This window comes from Oncorhynchus mykiss, chromosome 3, assembly GCF_013265735.2.
Source record: "Oncorhynchus mykiss isolate Arlee chromosome 3, USDA_OmykA_1.1, whole genome shotgun sequence".
In the NCBI taxonomy this organism is placed as follows: domain Eukaryota; kingdom Metazoa; phylum Chordata; class Actinopteri; order Salmoniformes; family Salmonidae; genus Oncorhynchus; species Oncorhynchus mykiss.
In genome coordinates this window covers 63672769-63691080 of record NC_048567.1, presented here as the reverse complement: position 1 = coordinate 63691080, position 18312 = coordinate 63672769, and the positions used below count along the sequence as shown (strand labels likewise).

Sequence of the window (18312 nt, the reverse complement as noted above, 5' to 3'; positions counted from 1 at the left end):
GCAATTTTGCGCCATATAAGCAATATCAAATCCGCACACATAATGTAAGAAAATCGTTATATTACCAGATTCACAAATGGCCCTTACATAGTATTACTGGGTTGTATCAGCCAATATGCTATATGTAGTTTGAAGAGAGCAGAATTGGAGAGACTTGCAATTTCTCTTGAGCTTTTTTTTTTATAGTCTACCTTTTAGGAGTGGGATAACGGAGAAAATGGGTGATCAATATTTGGGCCTATTTCTAGGAAATATAATAAACTATAGCCTAGACATAGGCATATTTAGGAAGTGCATTTCCCAGGAAAGATAACTGGCCCGTGATTCTCCGCCCATGTATACATAGGCTATAGCCAACTCTATTTAATTGAGACCACATGCGCAGCTGATATCGCGGGTATGGCTACTGAACTGGAGGCAGCAAGAATGATGACAGCGACCCTTGCTACGTTTTGCATAGTCCTATAGGATGTAGCCTACCTTTCAGGAGGACGATTTGCAGGCAGAGACAAATCAATGGATAATCTATACTCTTTGAAAATGAAAAGGCGCAACGCTGTCTCACCATAGTAGCCTATGTGGGCGTTGTGCCTTTTCCTTTTAAATTATGATTATGTTTTGATTGCACTTCGATTCACATTAGTTGAGCGCCCTACACTTCTTTTCATTATCAATATTTATTTACAGACACTGTAGTAAACTACAGTCTAATCATATTAAAATTATTTTCATATTCAAGTTAACTTCCACGTGATTCTTCGCCCAAGTAGACAGCCTACTATATTTCAATGAGACCACACATACTAGCCGCACTTGAACGCTCACGCCCAACAAAGACAGGTGGGCTACTGAAGTTGAAGCAGCGAATTCTGTGTGTAGGAAAAATGTGATTTTAATACAATAGGTAGGCTAACGCATAGAAAGCAGAAAGAGGACCGTTTCAAAATAAATAGTGTTCATGTCTTAGCAGGATCAGATGGTGACAGCACAGGGTCAGACAGCCAGGGAAGACAAGTCTACGGAGCTCAGGTGAATTTTGCAGTATATTCAGTGAATGATCAAAGTTCCATCTTGATTTGATGGGTTGACCTACAGGACAGCAGCTTAAAGCTACAGTCTGGGATCTGGAAATAATGGTCATTTTAATTATTGAACCATTGATTCTATTCTCGGATAATAAAATGTATCAATGTACACCAAGGTAATTCTTTGACATGCCTCCTTTTAGGGGGATCAGATTGTGACAGCGGTCTCAGCAGGGTCAGGCAGCCAGGGAATACCAGTCTGACAGAGGTGAGGTGAATTTTTGCAGATACAATTATTATCTCGGTCCAGCAAACACTGAACAAGCCAGATGTTATTTTAAGGCTGTCTGACAAACCCCCAAAGTTGATTTCCAAACTGTATCAAGGGTTGATTGAGGTTTTCCCGATTACATAACATGATGAATGGATACAGATATGTTAGAATGCTCCATCATGTTCATATAATCTCAGACATAAATGACTGCAGTTTAAGACCATCCATAGAACGTACTATATGCCTGTGAAACTGAATATCATGCACTCAGAAGTTGTATTCTGTTGGAGGTGTAAAGCACAAAAGGGGACATATTTGCATATGTTGTCTTGTGAAGGCTGGCTGAATTCTGGCAAAGAGGATGTTCTTTTATCTCAGCAATTCTACAGATTCTCCATTCTTGCTGTCTTTGTTTGCTTGGAAATGTTCATACTGGAAACTTATCAGAGGAAACTGTGTAACCTAGCATTTATAGTGGCTAACAAATGCATTGGCCTTAATTGGAAGGTTGATTATCCTCCCACAATGTATGGAAGAAATGTCAAGTTATGTTCAGCATCACTAGATTTGTTTTAAGATTAAGGGTATATTGTGCAACTTTCATAAGGTTAAAAAACAAGTTTTAATGACTCAAACCTGTGTTTGTGAGTAAAAATACTTTCAATTACTACTTAAGTAGTTTTTGGGGGGTATTTATATTTGACTACTTTTACTCCACTACATTCCTAAAGAAATTAAGAAAATTGTGCCATTTGGATTTCCTAATAAAGTCATTTGAAATTGTTTATACTTATATACACAAATATATATATATATATTTACAAAAAATATATGGGTGATTGGAAATGATGCAGACAATTACATTGATGGAAGCCACAATCTGCAATATTAAAGCTGATCTACCCCCCGATTTGTTGTAAATGCATTTTTATTATGTCCCCTCCACTTCCAAAACCAACGTTGCGCGCCTGTAGGTGTATAACTTTACCATAATGACCAGCAACTTATTTGTAATGTGGAACCCATTAAACATAATGAGTTCATATCTACTGCATTGTCTCTAGAGCTGGAGGAGGGAGATGTGGTCTACATGCGTTTCCCCTTAGGCCATGGACTTTGTAATGATTCTCTTAACCATAACATATTCAGTGGCTTCCTGCTCTTCCCTATGTGAAGAGAACAACCATTTTAATTCTGTAATGATGAACTCTGCTTTCTGATGTAAGCTGTACCTGGGCTAAACTCGTACAATGTTCCTTTCTAACCAATAAATTGAAAAGCAAACATGACTCCAGTCTCAGTTGTATTAAGACAAAAGGTTACAAAATGTTTGAAAATTAACTAGTTGGAATTTTACAACATAGCATCTATCATTTGAATCATTGAAATGCATTTATCGTTCTGTAGATATATTTCTCTCCGCCAGAGGGCACAAACATAAATTAGATCATCACCAAACAGCACAGAAGACCGCGTAGGACACGTGATGCTATTTTCTGATAAATTCCAAACTTCAAACCGACAAAATTATCATCTACAAGGACATCATCACTGGTATGGACAAATATATCGAATGCCAATGAATGTCTTTCCTTGAAATTATGCTGTATCATGGTATCTATTCAGAATTAACTGATGGGGTCTTTCATGGTTCCCAGTGCTGTGAAACCAAAGGCAAAGGCCTTGCACAGGCCCACACGTAACCTCAGTTGTGTATGATTTTACCATAACCTATTTTACACTAATACACCAGCTGACTACAGGAAAAGCAGGGCCGAGTACGCCCCCATTCTCATCGACGGGGCTGTAGTGGAGCAGGTTGAGAGCTTCAAGTTCCATCAGCGAAATGTCATGGTCCAAACACACGAGAGAGCACGACAACGCCTATTCTCCCTCAGAAGACTGAAAAGATTTGCCATTGGTCCTCAGATCCTCAAAAAGTTATACTGCTGCACCAGAGATCACCCTGACTGGTTGCATCACCGCCTGGTATGGCAACTGCTCGGCCTCCGACTGCAAGGCACTACTTTAGGGTAGTGGTAAGGCCCAGTACATTCCTGGGACCAAGCTTCCTACCATCCAGGACCTCTATACTAGGCGGTGTCAGAGGAAGGCCCTAAAAATGGTCAAAGACTCCAGCCACCCTAGTCATAGACTGTTCTCTCTGCTACTGCACGGCAAGCGGTACCGGAGCGCCAAGTCTAGGACCAAAAGGCTTCTTAACAGCTTTACCCCCAAGCCATAAGACTCCTGAACAACTGACTAAATAGCTACCCGGACTATTTGCATTGACCCCCCCTCCCCATTTTTACGCTGCTGCTACTCTCTTTTTATTATCTATGTATAATCACTTTTCCTCTACCTACATGTACATATTTAGTGGTGTAAAGTACTTAAGTAAAAATACTTTAAAGTACTACTTTGGGGTGGTGTCCGTTTTGGGTGTCTGTACTTTACTATTTATATTTGACAACTTATACTTCACTACATTCCTAAATAAAATATTGTACTTTTTACTCCATATATTTTTCTTGACACCAAAAGTACTCGTTACATTTTGAATGCTTAGCAGGACAGGAAAATTGTCCAATTCACGCACTAATCAAGATAACACTCACTCAGTCATCCCTACTGCCTCTGGGCTGGCTGACTCACTAAACACAAATGCATTGTTTGTAAATATTGTCAGTGTTGGAGTGTGCCCCTGGCTAGCCGTACATTTAAAAAACAAGAAAATAGGCCCGTCTGCTTTGCTTAATATAAGGATTTTTAAACGATTAATACTTTTACTTTTGATACTTAAGTATATTTTAGCAATTACATTTAGTTTTGATACTTAAGTATATTTAAAACCAAATACTTTTAGATTTTTACTCAAGTAGTATTTTAATGGGTGACTTTCACTTTTGTGAGTAACTTTCTATTAAGGTATCTATATTTTTACTCAATTATGACAATTGGTTACTTTTTCCACCACTATACATATTACCTAAATTACCTCGACTAACCTTTGCCCCCGCACATTGACTCTGTACCAGTACACCATGTATATAGCCTCGTTACTGTTATTTTATTGTTGCTCTTTAGTTATTTTAAATTTTTCTATTTTATTAATTTTTATTTATTTATTCAAATTTACGCTTTTATCAAAGATAAACTTCACTGTAAGGTCTACACTTGTATTCAGCGCATGTGACAAAATGTGATTTGATTTTTGGGGCTTTTAATAAAGGGGACCCATTTGGTTTGGTAATGTAAACGGTGAATATTTACTTATCGTGAAGGCTAGGAGCTAGGTCGTGCACGTCCTATAATAAACTAAACAGGTGCAGCTAACGGTACAAGGCATACCGGTATGTGGATATTAGCTTGTTCAGTAGCCAGTCTGCAGCTGCTTTCCATGTGCACGCTGTCAAAAGGCACTGTCAACTAACACCAAAACACTCAATCGCTGTACTTTCGACTTTCCACCCACAGGTCATTTGCACACATACTATTAGTTTAATGGTATGCTTCTAATCCAGTTATGTTAGCTTTGCAAATCTAGCAGCTCTTGCTAGTACCACAGCAGCGTCTGTAGTCTGTCTGTCAGCCATCTAACAAATAGTGGGCAAGCTCAGCTATGTTACCGGCGGCAGCAGGGCTTGGCCCTAGCCTGGGGAAAGTTTGTACAAGGTCTGAGGCAAACCAAATGTAACTTTAACTGTGAACTATTAATGTGGTTTCAATTCATTCTGTTCTTATTGCAGGGGATGAAATGTTCAGACATTTACAAGATCAAATAATCACCAAATGGGATCGTGTTCGAAGTTCAGGGAAAGGATGCGTCTCCAATGCAGGTATGTGCTCTATGAGATTTGGGGCTGACAGATGAGGTGTATCAGGATTTGGAGCCAGTAATTAAGTTGGGTATTGTCTCATAGCTTTGCACTAAAACAGAGTTTATGAAGACTAGTACAATAAGGTGTTTTATTTCGTGGTATCCAATTGGTAGTTACAGTCTTGGCTCATCGCTGCAACTCCCATATGGACTCGGGAGAGGTAAAGGGCCCGGTCCTCCACAGGAGTCGCTAGAGTGAGATGGGACAAGGACATCCTTGTCAGCCAAACACTGCCCTAACCTGGACGACGCTGGGCCAATTGTGCGCCGCCCCATGGGTCGTGGCCGGCTGCAACAGTGCCTGGACTCAAACCAGGATCTCTAGTGGCACAGCTAGCAACTGCAATACAGTGCCTTAGACCCCTGCGCCACTAGGGAGGCCACAATAAGGTGTTTGACAGTATTGAGACCCAACCACTGAGTGACTCAGCACTCACTCTCTTCCCTTCCCTCCCTCCCCCCTCCCTCTCTCCCCTCCTATCTTCCTCCGGTCCTCCCTTCAGATGGTCAGTAGAACATTGATGACTCTTTGCTGGGGGTGAATGCGTCGGCAGAAGTGCAGGATGACGTCTGTGAGTCCAGGACGGTCAATGGAGTGGACATCGTTCTCAACCACAGACTGCAAGAGACATCCTTCACCAAGGACTCATACAAAGGATATATCAAGGACTACATGAAGGTGTGAGTGTGTTAGTAAGGGGTGTATGTGTGATGTTAGGTTAGCCCTATCAATCCCCCTTTGCACCCCGCAAAGCTGTAATTGTACATTTAAAACAGTCACTATTTGAAATTAAACACAGTTTAAGGTGCGTGTGTGCGCACATGATCAAGGCTAAGCTGGAGGAGAACAACCCAGATGGAGTGAAGCCCTTCACGACTGGAGCTCAGGAGGAGATCAAGATGATCATGGGCAACATGAAGAACTACCAGGTAACCAACTACATCTACTACCGCCTAATAGCCCAGTTAGTTACACATGTTCTACCCGAGCTTGCTGGGTATTCCTAGACTTGAGGAGAACCTGGGGTGTATTCATTATGCCGATTCTCTTTCACTCATTTGGTCTCGCCCTTATCTCCTTGTTTCTGTTTACCCAATCTCCCTCCCTCACTCTCCACCCCTCTCTACCCTCCTGCTCCCACCCCTCACTCTGCCCTCCTGCTCCCACCTCACCCTCCACCCCTCACTCTACCCTCCTGCTCCCACCTCACTCTACCCTCCTGCTCCCACCTCATTCGCCACCCCTCACTCTACCCTCTTGCTCCCACCTCACTCTCCACCTTCCTGCTCCCACCTCACTCTACCCTCCTGCTCCCACCTCACTCTCTACCCTCCTGCTCCCACCTCACTCTCCACCCCTCACTCTACCCTCCTGCTCCCACCTCACTCTACCTTCCTGCTCCCACCTCACTCTACCCTCCTGCTCCCACCTCATTCTCCACCCCTCACTCTACCCTCCTGCTCCCACCTCACTCTCCACCCCTCACTCTACCCTCCTGCTCCCACCTCACTCTACCCTCCTGCTCCCACCTCACTCTCCACCCCTCTCTACCCTCCTGCTCCCACCTCACTCTCCACCCCTCTCTACCCTCCTGCTCCCACCTCACTCTCCACCCCTCACTCTACCCTCCTGCTCCCACCTCACTCTACCCTCCTGCTCCCACCTCACTCTACCCTCCTGCTCCCACCTCACTCTACCCTCCTGCTCCCACCTCACTCTCCACCCCTCTCTACCCTCCTGCTCCCACCTCACTCTCCACCCCTCACTCTACCCTCCTGCTCCCACCTCACTCTACCCTCCTGCTCCCACCTCACTCTCCACCCCTCTCTACCCTCCTGCTCCCACCTCACTCTCCACCCCTCACTCTACCCTCCTGCTCCCACCTCACTCTACCTTCCTGCTCCCACCTCACTCTACCCTCCTGCTCCCACCTCATTCTCCACCCCTCTCTACCCTCCTGCTCCCACCTCACTCTCCACCCCTCACTCTACCCTCCTGCTCCCACCTCACTCTACCTTCCTGCTCCCACCTCACTCTCCACCCCTCACTCTACCCTCCTGCTCCCACCTCACTCTCCACCCCTCTCTACCCTCCTGCTCCCACCTCACTCTCCACCCCTCTCTACCCTCCTGCTCCCACCTCACTCTCCACCCCTCTCTACCCTCCTGCTCCCACCTCACTCTCCACCCCTCACTCTACCCTCCTGCTCCCACCTCACTCTACCTTCCTGCTCCCACCTCACTCTACCCTCCTGCTCCCACCTCATTCTCCACCCCTCACTCTACCCTCCTGCTCCCACCTCACTCTCCACCCCTCACTCTACCCTCCTGCTCCCACCTCACTCTACCCTCCTGCTCCCACCTCACTCTCCACCCCTCTCTACCCTCCTGCTCCCACCTCACTCTCCACCCCTCTCTACCCTCCTGCTCCCACCTCACTTTCCACCCCTCACTCTACCCTCCTGCTCCCACCCCACTCTACCCTCCTGCTCCCACCCCTCTCTACCCTCCTGCTCCCACCTCACTCTACCCTCCTGCTCCCCACCCCTCACTCTACCCTCCTGCTCCCACCTCACTCTCCACCCCTCTCTACCCTCCTGCTCCCACCTCACTCTACCCTCCTGCTCCCACCTCACTCTACCCTCCTGCTCCCACCTCACTCTACCCTCCTGCTCCCACCTCACTCTACCCTCCTGCTCCCACCTCACTCTACCCTCCTGCTCCCACCTCACTCTACCCTCCTGCTCCCACCTCACTCTACCCTCCTGCTCCCACCTCACTCTACCCTCCTGCTCCCACCTCACTCTCCACCCCTCACTCGACCCTTCTGCTCCCACCTCACTCTACCCTCCTGCTCCCACCTCACTCCACCCTCCTGCTCCCACCCCTCACTCCACCCTCCTGCTCCCACCTCACTCCACCCTCCTGCTCCCACCTCACTCTCCACCTCTCTCACCATCCTCCCTCCCACTGTAGTTTTTTTATTTTACAGGTGAGTCTATGAACCCAGATGGTATGGTTGGTCTGCTGGACATCCGTAAGGACGGCATCACTCCCTTCAAAGACGGCCTGGAGATGGAGAAATGCCCAAGACCCTTTAGTTCAGTCTACTTGTGTAATAATAACACTTGTTATAACCACTGCCCTTCCTCCTCTCTTTCATAGTAATACTCAGGTCTCAGAACTTTGTTTCTATTAGCTGCTGCATCTCACCTGACCCACGACCAGGGACCAACCAGACCACGACTCTGCATTACGTTTGGAATGGAAGTATTATATGATGCCCAAACCAAGTCATGTCTATGGGGTTGACAGAAAGGGTGCTGTGACAGTGTTAAGGTATGGATCTTATTGATTATGGTGTTCAACTTTGAGTATTGCAGTGTTCTGTTAACTGGTATCAAATTTGCAGCTGCACACAAGCCTAACTGACTTGTTGGAAAGGTGGCATCCTATGACGGTCAGAGCTCTTCAGTAAGGCCATTCTACTGTCAATGTTTGTCCGTGGAGATTGTATGGCTTTCCACTTCATACATCTGTCAGCAACGGGTGTGGCTTAAATGTCAGAATCCACTCATTTGTATGCATGTATATATGTGTAGTTTACCTCAAAAGCTTGTTGTCACATTCATTGAAAGAAAATGTCAAATATTCCAAAACCGGTAGTTACATTATTTTATAAATGATTTACAAATGATAGTGCAAACTTTCAGCTTCTGTAAGTAGAGTGAAGAAAACAAATATTACAATTTCTATAAGCTGCACCAAACAACATAAAAAAGAAGCCATCCAAAAGAGTGTTGCTTTAAGGCAAGTGTTTCACACAGTCTGGTTCATAGTGCACGATCCCCACACACCATCCCACCAACAGCTGATGAAAGGTAGACCCTTTGTGATCATGTCGTTTTGGGTATCAGAATTAGATAAAGTGAAAGACAAAATAACAAAGACTTCTGTGATGGTAGGCCCTCAGGTCAATGTCTGTATCCCAGCCAGGGTGCTCTGTTCTGGGCTAGTCACCCTTTATCTCCTCCTCTCCTCCCTGGTAGTGGCGGTACTCTGGCTTCAGTTCCCATGTACTCTTGTGCGTCCCTTTAGTGTTGTACACTCCTATCTCCCTCAGGATCTCCTTCAAGTAGGTCTACAGGAAACACACAGACAAACATCTCTCAGAATCTCCTTTATATATGTCTATAGGAGAGAGGCTCTTTCTACAGTGTCCATTGTCACACAGCTACAGCCTGCACCCTTACTCTGAAAACTAGAAGCATCTACCAGTGAGGCGAGTCTACCTGTTATTCTTAGTGTCAAAAGCCATTTGTTGTAGTTGATAATGTCCACCAGATGTCAATAGTGGGTAATGGTTGACATTCCTCCTCCAGATACAGGTCTACAGTATGTGTTCTGATCCTGTTCAACTTATTAAGTATGACTAATCAGGCCTCAGGTTACTATAGTTCACTCTGACATGCTGTTCTCCCTGTGAAGCACCCTGGAGAAGGTTACAGTGGTGGAGTCTAATCGATCCTAGAGAGAGAGAGGGTTACAGTGGTGGAGTCTAATCGATCCTAGAGAGAGAGGGTTACCGTGGTGGAGTGTAATCGATCCTGGAGAGAGAGAGGGTTACAGTGGTGGAGTCTAATCGATCCTAGAGAGAGAGGGTTACAGTGGTGGAGTCTAATCGATCCTGGAGAGAGAGGGTTACAGTGGTGGAGTGTAATCGATCCTAGAGAGAGAGGGTTACTATGGTGGAATGTAATCGATCCTAGAGAGAGAGGGTTACAGTGGTGGAGTCTAATCGATCCTGGAGAGAGAGGGTTACCGTGGTGGAGTGTAATTGATCCTAGAGAGAGAGGGTTACAGTGGTGGAGTCTAATCGATCCTGGGGAGAGAGGGTTACAGTGGTGGAGTCTAATCGATCCTGGAGAGAGAGGGTTACAGTGGTGGAGTCTAATCGATCCTGGAGAGAGAGGGTTACCGTGGTGGAGTGTAATCGATCCTGGAGAGAGAGAGGGTTACAGTGGTGGAGTCTAATCGATCCTGGAGAGAGAGTGTTACCGTGGTGGAGTGTAATCGATCCTGGAAGGAGAGGGTTACAGTGGTGGAGTCTAATCGATCCTAGAGAGAGAGGGTTACAGTGGTGGAGTCTAATCGATCCTGGGGAGAGAGGGTTACAGTGGTGGAGTCTAATCGATCCTGGGGAGAGAGGGTTACAGTGGTGGAGTCTAATCGATCCTGGGGAGAGAGGGTTACAGTGGTGGAGTGTAATCGATCCTGGAGAGAGAGGGTTACAGTGGTGGAGTCTAATCGATCCTGGGGAGAGAGGGTTACAGTGGTGGAGTCTAATCGATCCTGGGGAGAGAGGGTTACAGTGGTGGAGTGTAATCGATCCTAGAGAGAGAGGGTTACAGTGGTGGAGTCTAATCGATCCTGGGGAGAGAGGGTTACAGTGGTGGAGTCTAATCGATCCTGGGGAGAGAGGGTTACAGTGGTGGAGTCTAATCGATCCTGGGGAGAGAGGGTTACAGTGGTGGAGTCTAATCGATCCTGGGGAGAGAGGGTTACAGTGGTGGAGTCTAATCGATCCTGGGGAGAGAGGGTTACAGTGGTGGAGTCTAATCGATCCTGGGGAGAGAGGGTTACCGTGGTGGAGTCTAATCGATCCTGGGGAGAGAGGGTTACAGTGGTGGAGTCTAATCGATCCTAGAGAGAGAGGGTTACAGTGGTGGAGTCTAATCGATCCTGGGGAGAGAGGGTTACAGTGGTGGAGTCTAATCGATCCTGGGGAGAGAGGGTTACAGTGGTGGAGTCTAATCGATCCTGGGGAGAGAGGGTTACAGTGGTGGAGTCTAATCGATCCTAGAGAGAGAGGGTTACAGTGGTGGAGTCTAATCGATCCTGGGGAGAGAGGGTTACAGTGGTGGAGTGGTGGAGTGGAATCTATCCTGGGGAAAGAGGGCTACAGTGGTGGAGTGGTGGAGTGGAATCTATCCTGGGGAAAGAGGGCTACAGTGGTGGAGTGGTGGAGTGGTGGAGTGGAATCTATCCTGGGGAAAGAGGGCTACAGTGGTGGAGTGGTGGAGTGGAATCTATCCTGGGGAAAGAGGGCTACAGTGGTGGAGTGGAATCTATCTTGGAAGGCTGAGCAGAACCGCTCGCAGCGCATACTCACTTATGGTAATGAAATCAGACAGGACAGTGAACAGGTTGCTGTTTGTGTGACTAACCACAGGTTGCTTGGTGACCTCCACCAGGTCTTTGATGTTGTAGTACTGGTGTTTCTCAAAGGCGGAGAAGAGCATGTCCATCACCTGCTGTCTGTCTGCCCTCACCATCCTACCTTCAGCCCTCTTCTTCTTCTCATACTCCACCTACACAAAACAACCCACGGAAAACCCACACAGGGGCAAGGAGGGAGCATGGTAGAAGTGCACATTACAGTTCCAAATGTATATTGATCCAACACTACAAAGATATGGAACCTTCAGGAGCATGCAAGTAGACACGCACTGATTTTAACATGTGATATGGTAGTGTTCTTACGTTAGCAACATGGTTGGACACAGGCTTGAAGTTGTTAGTGACAGCCCTGTCCATCTGCTCGGTCAGACGCTGGGGCTTGGTAGACACCTCAATCTGTAATCTGAGGAGAGGAGGATACATTCTAGAACACTGTCACAGAACTGTTTGAGAGAACCTGAGAAATAATTAAAATGAATGAAGACAGGGTCTTATTGAGAGAAGCAACCCAGTGGGCAGAGCACTGAATATAACAAAAGGCAGAACAGTAGTATCCACTATGCTGTACAATGGTTGAATAACACATATAGCCATTCAGTATAATGTACAGTACTGGCACTGCTGTGCACATACAGACACCAAGGCAGACATGCATGTGCTCAAACACACAGGGAGAGGCTCTACCCAAAATTACAATCAACTAATTGCACCATTACCGCAAAAATGGAAGAAGCAAGTTGAAGGGGGAACAGAAAAGAACTTGTCGGTATATCAGTTTAATATAAAGGTACTTTTTTTTGTAAGTTTTTTAAAAATTTTTTTACAGCTGTGCCAATTAGATGGCAAAATAGTTAGGAAGAGATTTTTGATGCCACATGGTTTATGAATTGATACGCAAAATGGCAACTTAAAAAGAAGATTTTTCAATTTAAATGATTATAAAAATTATTGCAACCAATAGAATGTATATACAGTTGAAGTGGGAAGTTTACATACACCTTAGCAAAATACATTTAAACTCAGTTTCACAATTCCTGACATTTAATCCTAGTAAAGATACCCTGTTTTAGGTCAGTTAGGATCACCACTTTATTTTAAGAATGTGAAATGTCAGAATAATAGTAGAGTGATTTATTTCAGTTTTTATTTCTTTCATCACATTCCCAGTGGGTCAGAAGTTTACATACACTCAATTAGTGTTCGGTAGCGTTGCCTTTAAATTGTTTAACTTAGGCCAAACCATTCAGGTAGCCTTCCACAAGCTTCCCACAATAAGTTGGGTGAATTTTGGTCCATTCCTCCTGACAGCTGGTGTAACTGAGTCAGGTTTGTAAGGCCTCCTTGCTCGCACACACTTTTTCAGTTCTGCCCACAAATTTTCTATAGAATTGAGTACAGGGCTTTGTGATGGCCACTCCAATACCTTGACTTTGTTGTCCTTAAGCCATTTTGCCACAGCTTTGGAAGTATGCTTGGGGTCATTGTCCACTTGGAAGACCCATTTGCGACCAAGCTTTAACTTCCTGACTGATGTCTTGAGATGTTGCTTCAATATATCCACATAATTTTCCTTTCCTCATGATGCCATCTATTTTGTGAAGAGCACCAGTCCCTCCTGCAGTAAAGCACCCCCACAACATGATGCTGCCACCCCTTCCTTCACGGTTGGGATGGTGTTCTTCGGCTTGCAAGCCTCCCCCTTTTTCGTCCAAACATAATGATGGTCATTATGGCCAAACAGTTCTATTTTTGTTTCATCAGACCAGAGGACATTTCTCCAAAAAGTATGATCTTTGTTCCCATGTGCAGTTGCAAACCGTAGTGGCTTTTTTATGGCGGTTTTGGAGCAGTGGCTTCTTCACAAGGTCCTTTGCCGTTGTTCTGGGATTGATTTGCACCAAAGTACTTTCATCTCTAGGAGACAGAACACATCACCTTCCTGAGCCGTATGACATCTGCGTGGTCCCATGGTGTTTATACTTGCGTACTATTGTTTGTACATATGAATGTGGTATCTTCAGGGGATTGGAAATGGCTACCAATGGTGAACCAATGTTGTGGAGGTCTAGAATTTCGCTGATTTCTTTAGATTTTCCCATGATGTCAAGCAAAGAGGCACTGAGTTTTGAAGGTAGGCCTTGAAATACATCCACAGGTACACCTCCAATTGACTCAAATTATGTCAATTAGCCTATCAGAAGCTTCTATAGCCATGACATAATTTTCTGGAATTTCACAAGCTGTTTAAAGACAGTCAACTTAGTGTATGTAAACTTCTGACCCACTGGAATTGTGATACAGTGCATTTTAAAATGAAATAATCTGTCTGTAAACAATTGTTGGAAAAATTACTTGTGTCATGCACAAAGTAGATGTCCTAACCAACTTGCCAAAACTATAGTTAGTTAACAAGACATTTGTGGAGTGGTTGAAAAACGGGTTTTAATGACTCCAACCTGAACTGTATATGGGGGATACAACCATCCCAGCTCTGCAGAGTTTGCTGCGAAGAGACAATCCTTAAAATAATTTGTTTTGGTGCTGTCCACATGTAGCTTTTTTTGGTCACAGGTCCAGGAATGGCTGAAGAATTGCAACATTTACCTGGAGCTAACTGAAAAGTCATAGTCAATCGATCAATAATACTTTTAGCAAAATTGTTATCTTTAATTTACAATCTGTAGAAACTATGAGAATAGAAAGGTTCAGAACTTTTGTGAAACATCACAGCACAGTTGAAAAATATATAGCAAATAGAAATCCAAACTGGATGGTGTTAAGAGATAGACGGGAGGGGTTGAGTGGAGCTGAAGGGTGGGAATAATAACAACAAGATAACTGTTGTAAAATATACTGTGTCCATAAAATGTATAAAGGTTCAGAACTTTTGTGAAACAGCACATTTTAAAAAATATGGCAAATAAAAATGTAACTGGATGGTCTTCAGAAATAGAAGGAAGGGGTTGAGGGTAGCTTAAAAACAAACAAAACATAACTGTCTGGAAAATGTATTAGGCATGTATAAGCTTAAGAGTTGTTGTCCATTAGTTTACTCCAATTAGGGTAGGGTTAGGGGAAAATAATAAAGGAAAATATTTTTTTTAATAAAAATGTATATATACAGTGCCTTCGGAAAGTATTCAGACCACTTGACTTTTTCCACATTGTTACATTAGACTTATTCTAAAATTGATTCAATGTTTCCCTCCCCCCCCCTCAATCTACACACAATATCCCATAAAAAAAACAGGTTTTTAGAATTTTTTGCTAATTTATAAAAAGTAAAACCCTGAAATAATGCATTTGAGACTATCAGTTGAGTTGTGACAAGCTATGCATGGTATACAGAAGATGACCCTATTTGGTAAAAATCCAAGTCCATATTATGACAAAAACAACTCAAATAAGCAAAAATAAACAACAGTCCATCATTACTTTAAGACATTAAGGTTAGTCAATCCGAAACATTTCAAGAACTTTGAAAGTGTCTTCCAAGTGGAGTCGCAAAATCCATCAAGCGCTATGATGAAACTGGCGCTCATGAAGACCACCACAGGAAAGGAAGACCCAGAGTTACCTCTGCTGCAGAGGATAAGTTCATTAGAGTTACCAGTCTCAGAAATTGCAGCCCAAATAAATGCTTCACAGAGTTCAAGTAACAGACATCTCAACATCAACTGTTCAGAGGAGACTGTGTGAATCGGGCCTTCATGGTTGAATTGCTGCAAAGAAACCACTACTAAAGGACACCAATAAGAAGAAGAGACTTGCTTGGGCCAAGAAACTCTCAGCAATGGACATTAGACCGGCGGAAATCTGTCCTTTGGTTTGATGAGTCCAAATTTGAGATTTTCGGTTCCAATCGCGTGTCTTTGTGAGACGCAGAGCACGGATGTGTGGTTCCCACTGTGAAGCATGGAGGAGGTGGTGTGATGTGTGAGGTGCTTTAATGCTAACACCGTCTGTGATTTGTTTAGAATTCAAGGCACACTTAACCAGCATAGCTACCACAGCATACTGCAGCGATACGCCATCCCATCTGGTTTGCGCTTAGTGGGACTATCATTTGTTTATCAATAGGACAATGACCCAAAACACCTCCAGGCTGTGTAAGGGCTATTTGACCAAGAAGGAGAGTGATGGAGTGCTGCATCAGATGTCCTGGCCTCCACAATCACCCGACCTCAACCCAATTGAGATGGTTTAGGATGAGTTGGACCGTGGAGTGAAGGAAAAGCAGCCAACAAGTGCTCAACATATGTGGGAAAGAAGGTTGGAAAAGCATACCTCATGAAGCTGGTTGAAAGAATGCCAAGAGTGTGCACAGCTGTCAGCAAGGCACAGGGTGGCTACTTTAAAGAAACACTTTTTTGGTTACTACATGATTCCATATGTGTTATTTTATAGTTGATGTCTTAACTATTATTCTACAATGTAGAACATTGTGAAAATAAACAATGAATGAGTTGGTGTCCAAACTTTTGCCTGGTACTGTAAAAAAAAAGAAGATATATATATATATATATATATATAAATAAATAAATAACTAACTAACTATTATATATATTTTTTGTTTTGTTTTATATATATCTATATATATATATACATATGGAAATACATACATATGGAGGATTGGAAATGATGCAGACAATTACATTGATGGAAGCTACACTCTATCTGCAATATGAAAGCAGATCTACCCCTAATACATAAAAAAATTAAAATAACACACAGGAGAGAGAATAGTTGCCATAGCACACAAGGAACAGTTGCTATAGCAATCCCTGCCAACCTCTGCTCCCATAAAACTGAATTGAGAACAGTTATACGCCATTATTAGATATTATCTTGGAGTTCGCTATGGCTACTGTTCCTCCCACATCTACTAATCTCACTCAGAAATGAAACCAGGAGAAATAGCCTATTGGTGATGCTTTATTTTACTGTCACCTAATTACAGTACCAGTCAAAAGTTTGTACACACATTCTCATTCAATGGTTTTTATTTATTTTTACTATTTTCTACATTGTAAAACAATAGTGAAGACATAACTATGAAATAACATATATAGAATCATGTAGTATATTTGATATATTTGAGATTCTTCAAAGTAGTCACCGTTTGCCTTGGTGTCAGCTTTGCACACTCTTGGCATTCTCTCAACCAGCTTCACGTGGAATGCTTTTCCAACAGTCTTGAAGGAGTTCCCACATATGCTGAGCACATGTTTGCCGCTTTTCCTTCACTCTGCAGTGCAACTCATCCCAAACCATCTCAATTGGGTTGACGTTGGGTGATTGTGGAGGCCAGGTCAGCTGACGCAGCACTCCATCACTCTCCGGCTTGGTCAAACAGTCCTTACACAACCTGTAGGTGTGCCTTGAATTCTAAAGAAAATCACAGACAGTGTCCTTAGCAAAGCACCCCCACACCTCCTCCTCCATGCTTCACGGTGGGAACCACACATGCAGAGATCATCTGTTCACCTACTCTGCATCTCACAAAGACACGGCGGTTGGAACCAAAAATCTCAAATTTGGATTTCCACCAGTTTAATGTCCATTGCTCGTGTTTCTTGCCCCAAGCAAGCCTCTTCTTATTGGTGTTCTTTAGTAGTGGTTTCTTTGCAACAATTTGACCATGAAGGCCTGATTCAGGTAGTCTCCTCTGAACAGTTGATGTTGAGATGTGTCTGTTACTTGAACTCTGTGAAGTATTTATTTGGGCTGCAATTTCTGAGGCTGGTAACTCTGGGTCTTCTTTTCCTGTGGCGGTCCTCATGAGAGCCAGTTTCATCATTGTTTATTTGATTTATTTAACCAGGAAGGGCTCATTGAGATTTAAAATCTCTTTTTCAAGAGCGTCCTGGCCAAGATAGGCAGCACCAAGTCATTACAAAAATTACAGACAAACATGAAAAACTACAAGTAATCTAGTAAAAACCATAGAATTCACAAGAGTATAACAAAATCAAAAACATCAAATTAAAAACATTGACAGGTCAGGGAATCAGTCTCAAGATCATTCATCAGTGATTTAAAAACACCAATTGGGACAAGTTCTTCCAGTTTAAAAGTATTTTGTAAGGCGTTCCAAGACGATGGCGCAGAGTACATAAAGCCCTTTTACCAAATTCAGTTCGGACATTTGGAACAGTTAGCAGTCCAGCGAACGAAGAGAGTACCCACCACATTTCTGAACAATAAAAATGCCCAAATAAAAAGGTAGTAAACCCAAAATGGCTTTGTAAATAAAAGTATACCAGTGCCTGAGCCTACGAGTGACTAGAGAAGGCCAGCCAACCCTCGTATACAAAGTGCAGTGGTGCGTAAGGGTTTTGCAGTTTAAAATAAATCTTAAAGTGCCATGGTAAAGGGTGTCAATTGATCTCAAACACTTCATATATAAAATATCCCCATAGTCTAGTAAAGGCATAAATGTAGCTGATACTAGCCTCCTGGCTTCAAAAGAAAAACAGGCCTTATTCCTAAAATAAAATCTCAATGTTTTTTGTAAGTTGTTGAATATGCAATTTAAAAGAGAGGCCGTCATCAATTAAAATTCCAATATATTTATATGAGGTTACAACCTCAATCTCCTTGCCCTGACAGGTAGTAATAGGTGAAAGGTTCAGAGGTCTATTTCTTGCTTTAGAAAACACCATAAGTTTAGTTTTGTCAGCATTGAGGATAAGCTTCAATTGACACAAGGTATGTTCAACAGTATAAAAAGCAGTTTGCAAGTTCTGGAACGCTTTTGTAAGAGACGAGGCACAACAGTAAATAACAGTATCATCAACATAAAAATAAGTTGCGCATTTTGGACTTTTTTGTCTAAATCATTTATATAAATAGTGAATAAGAGAGGGCCAAGTACAGAGCCTTGGGGCACA

At 43.6% G+C, this 18312-nt stretch overlaps 1 protein-coding gene and 1 pseudogene across 2 annotated transcripts in view; one reads left to right on the top strand and one right to left on the bottom strand.

The window, feature by feature from the left end:
- The first annotated feature begins 2825 nt into the window (after window positions 1–2825).
- Window positions 2826–8611, top strand: LOC110504432 (annotated as a pseudogene).
- Window positions 8612–8838: 227 nt separating this feature from the next.
- The window catches only part of gtf2f2b (general transcription factor IIF, polypeptide 2b), a 56403-nt gene continuing 46929 nt past the window's right edge, over window positions 8839–18312 (bottom strand). For both annotated transcript variants that reach the window (XM_021597641.2, XM_021597640.2), the window contains exons 7-9: window positions 11723–11822; window positions 11407–11550; window positions 8839–9320 (exon numbers count right to left, since the gene is read on the bottom strand). In XM_021597641.2, the coding sequence (XP_021453316.2) occupies window positions 9192–9320; window positions 11407–11550; window positions 11723–11822 (373 nt within the window). In that variant the 3' untranslated portion in view covers window positions 8839–9191. The remainder of the gene's footprint in view (window positions 9321–11406; window positions 11551–11722; window positions 11823–18312) is intronic.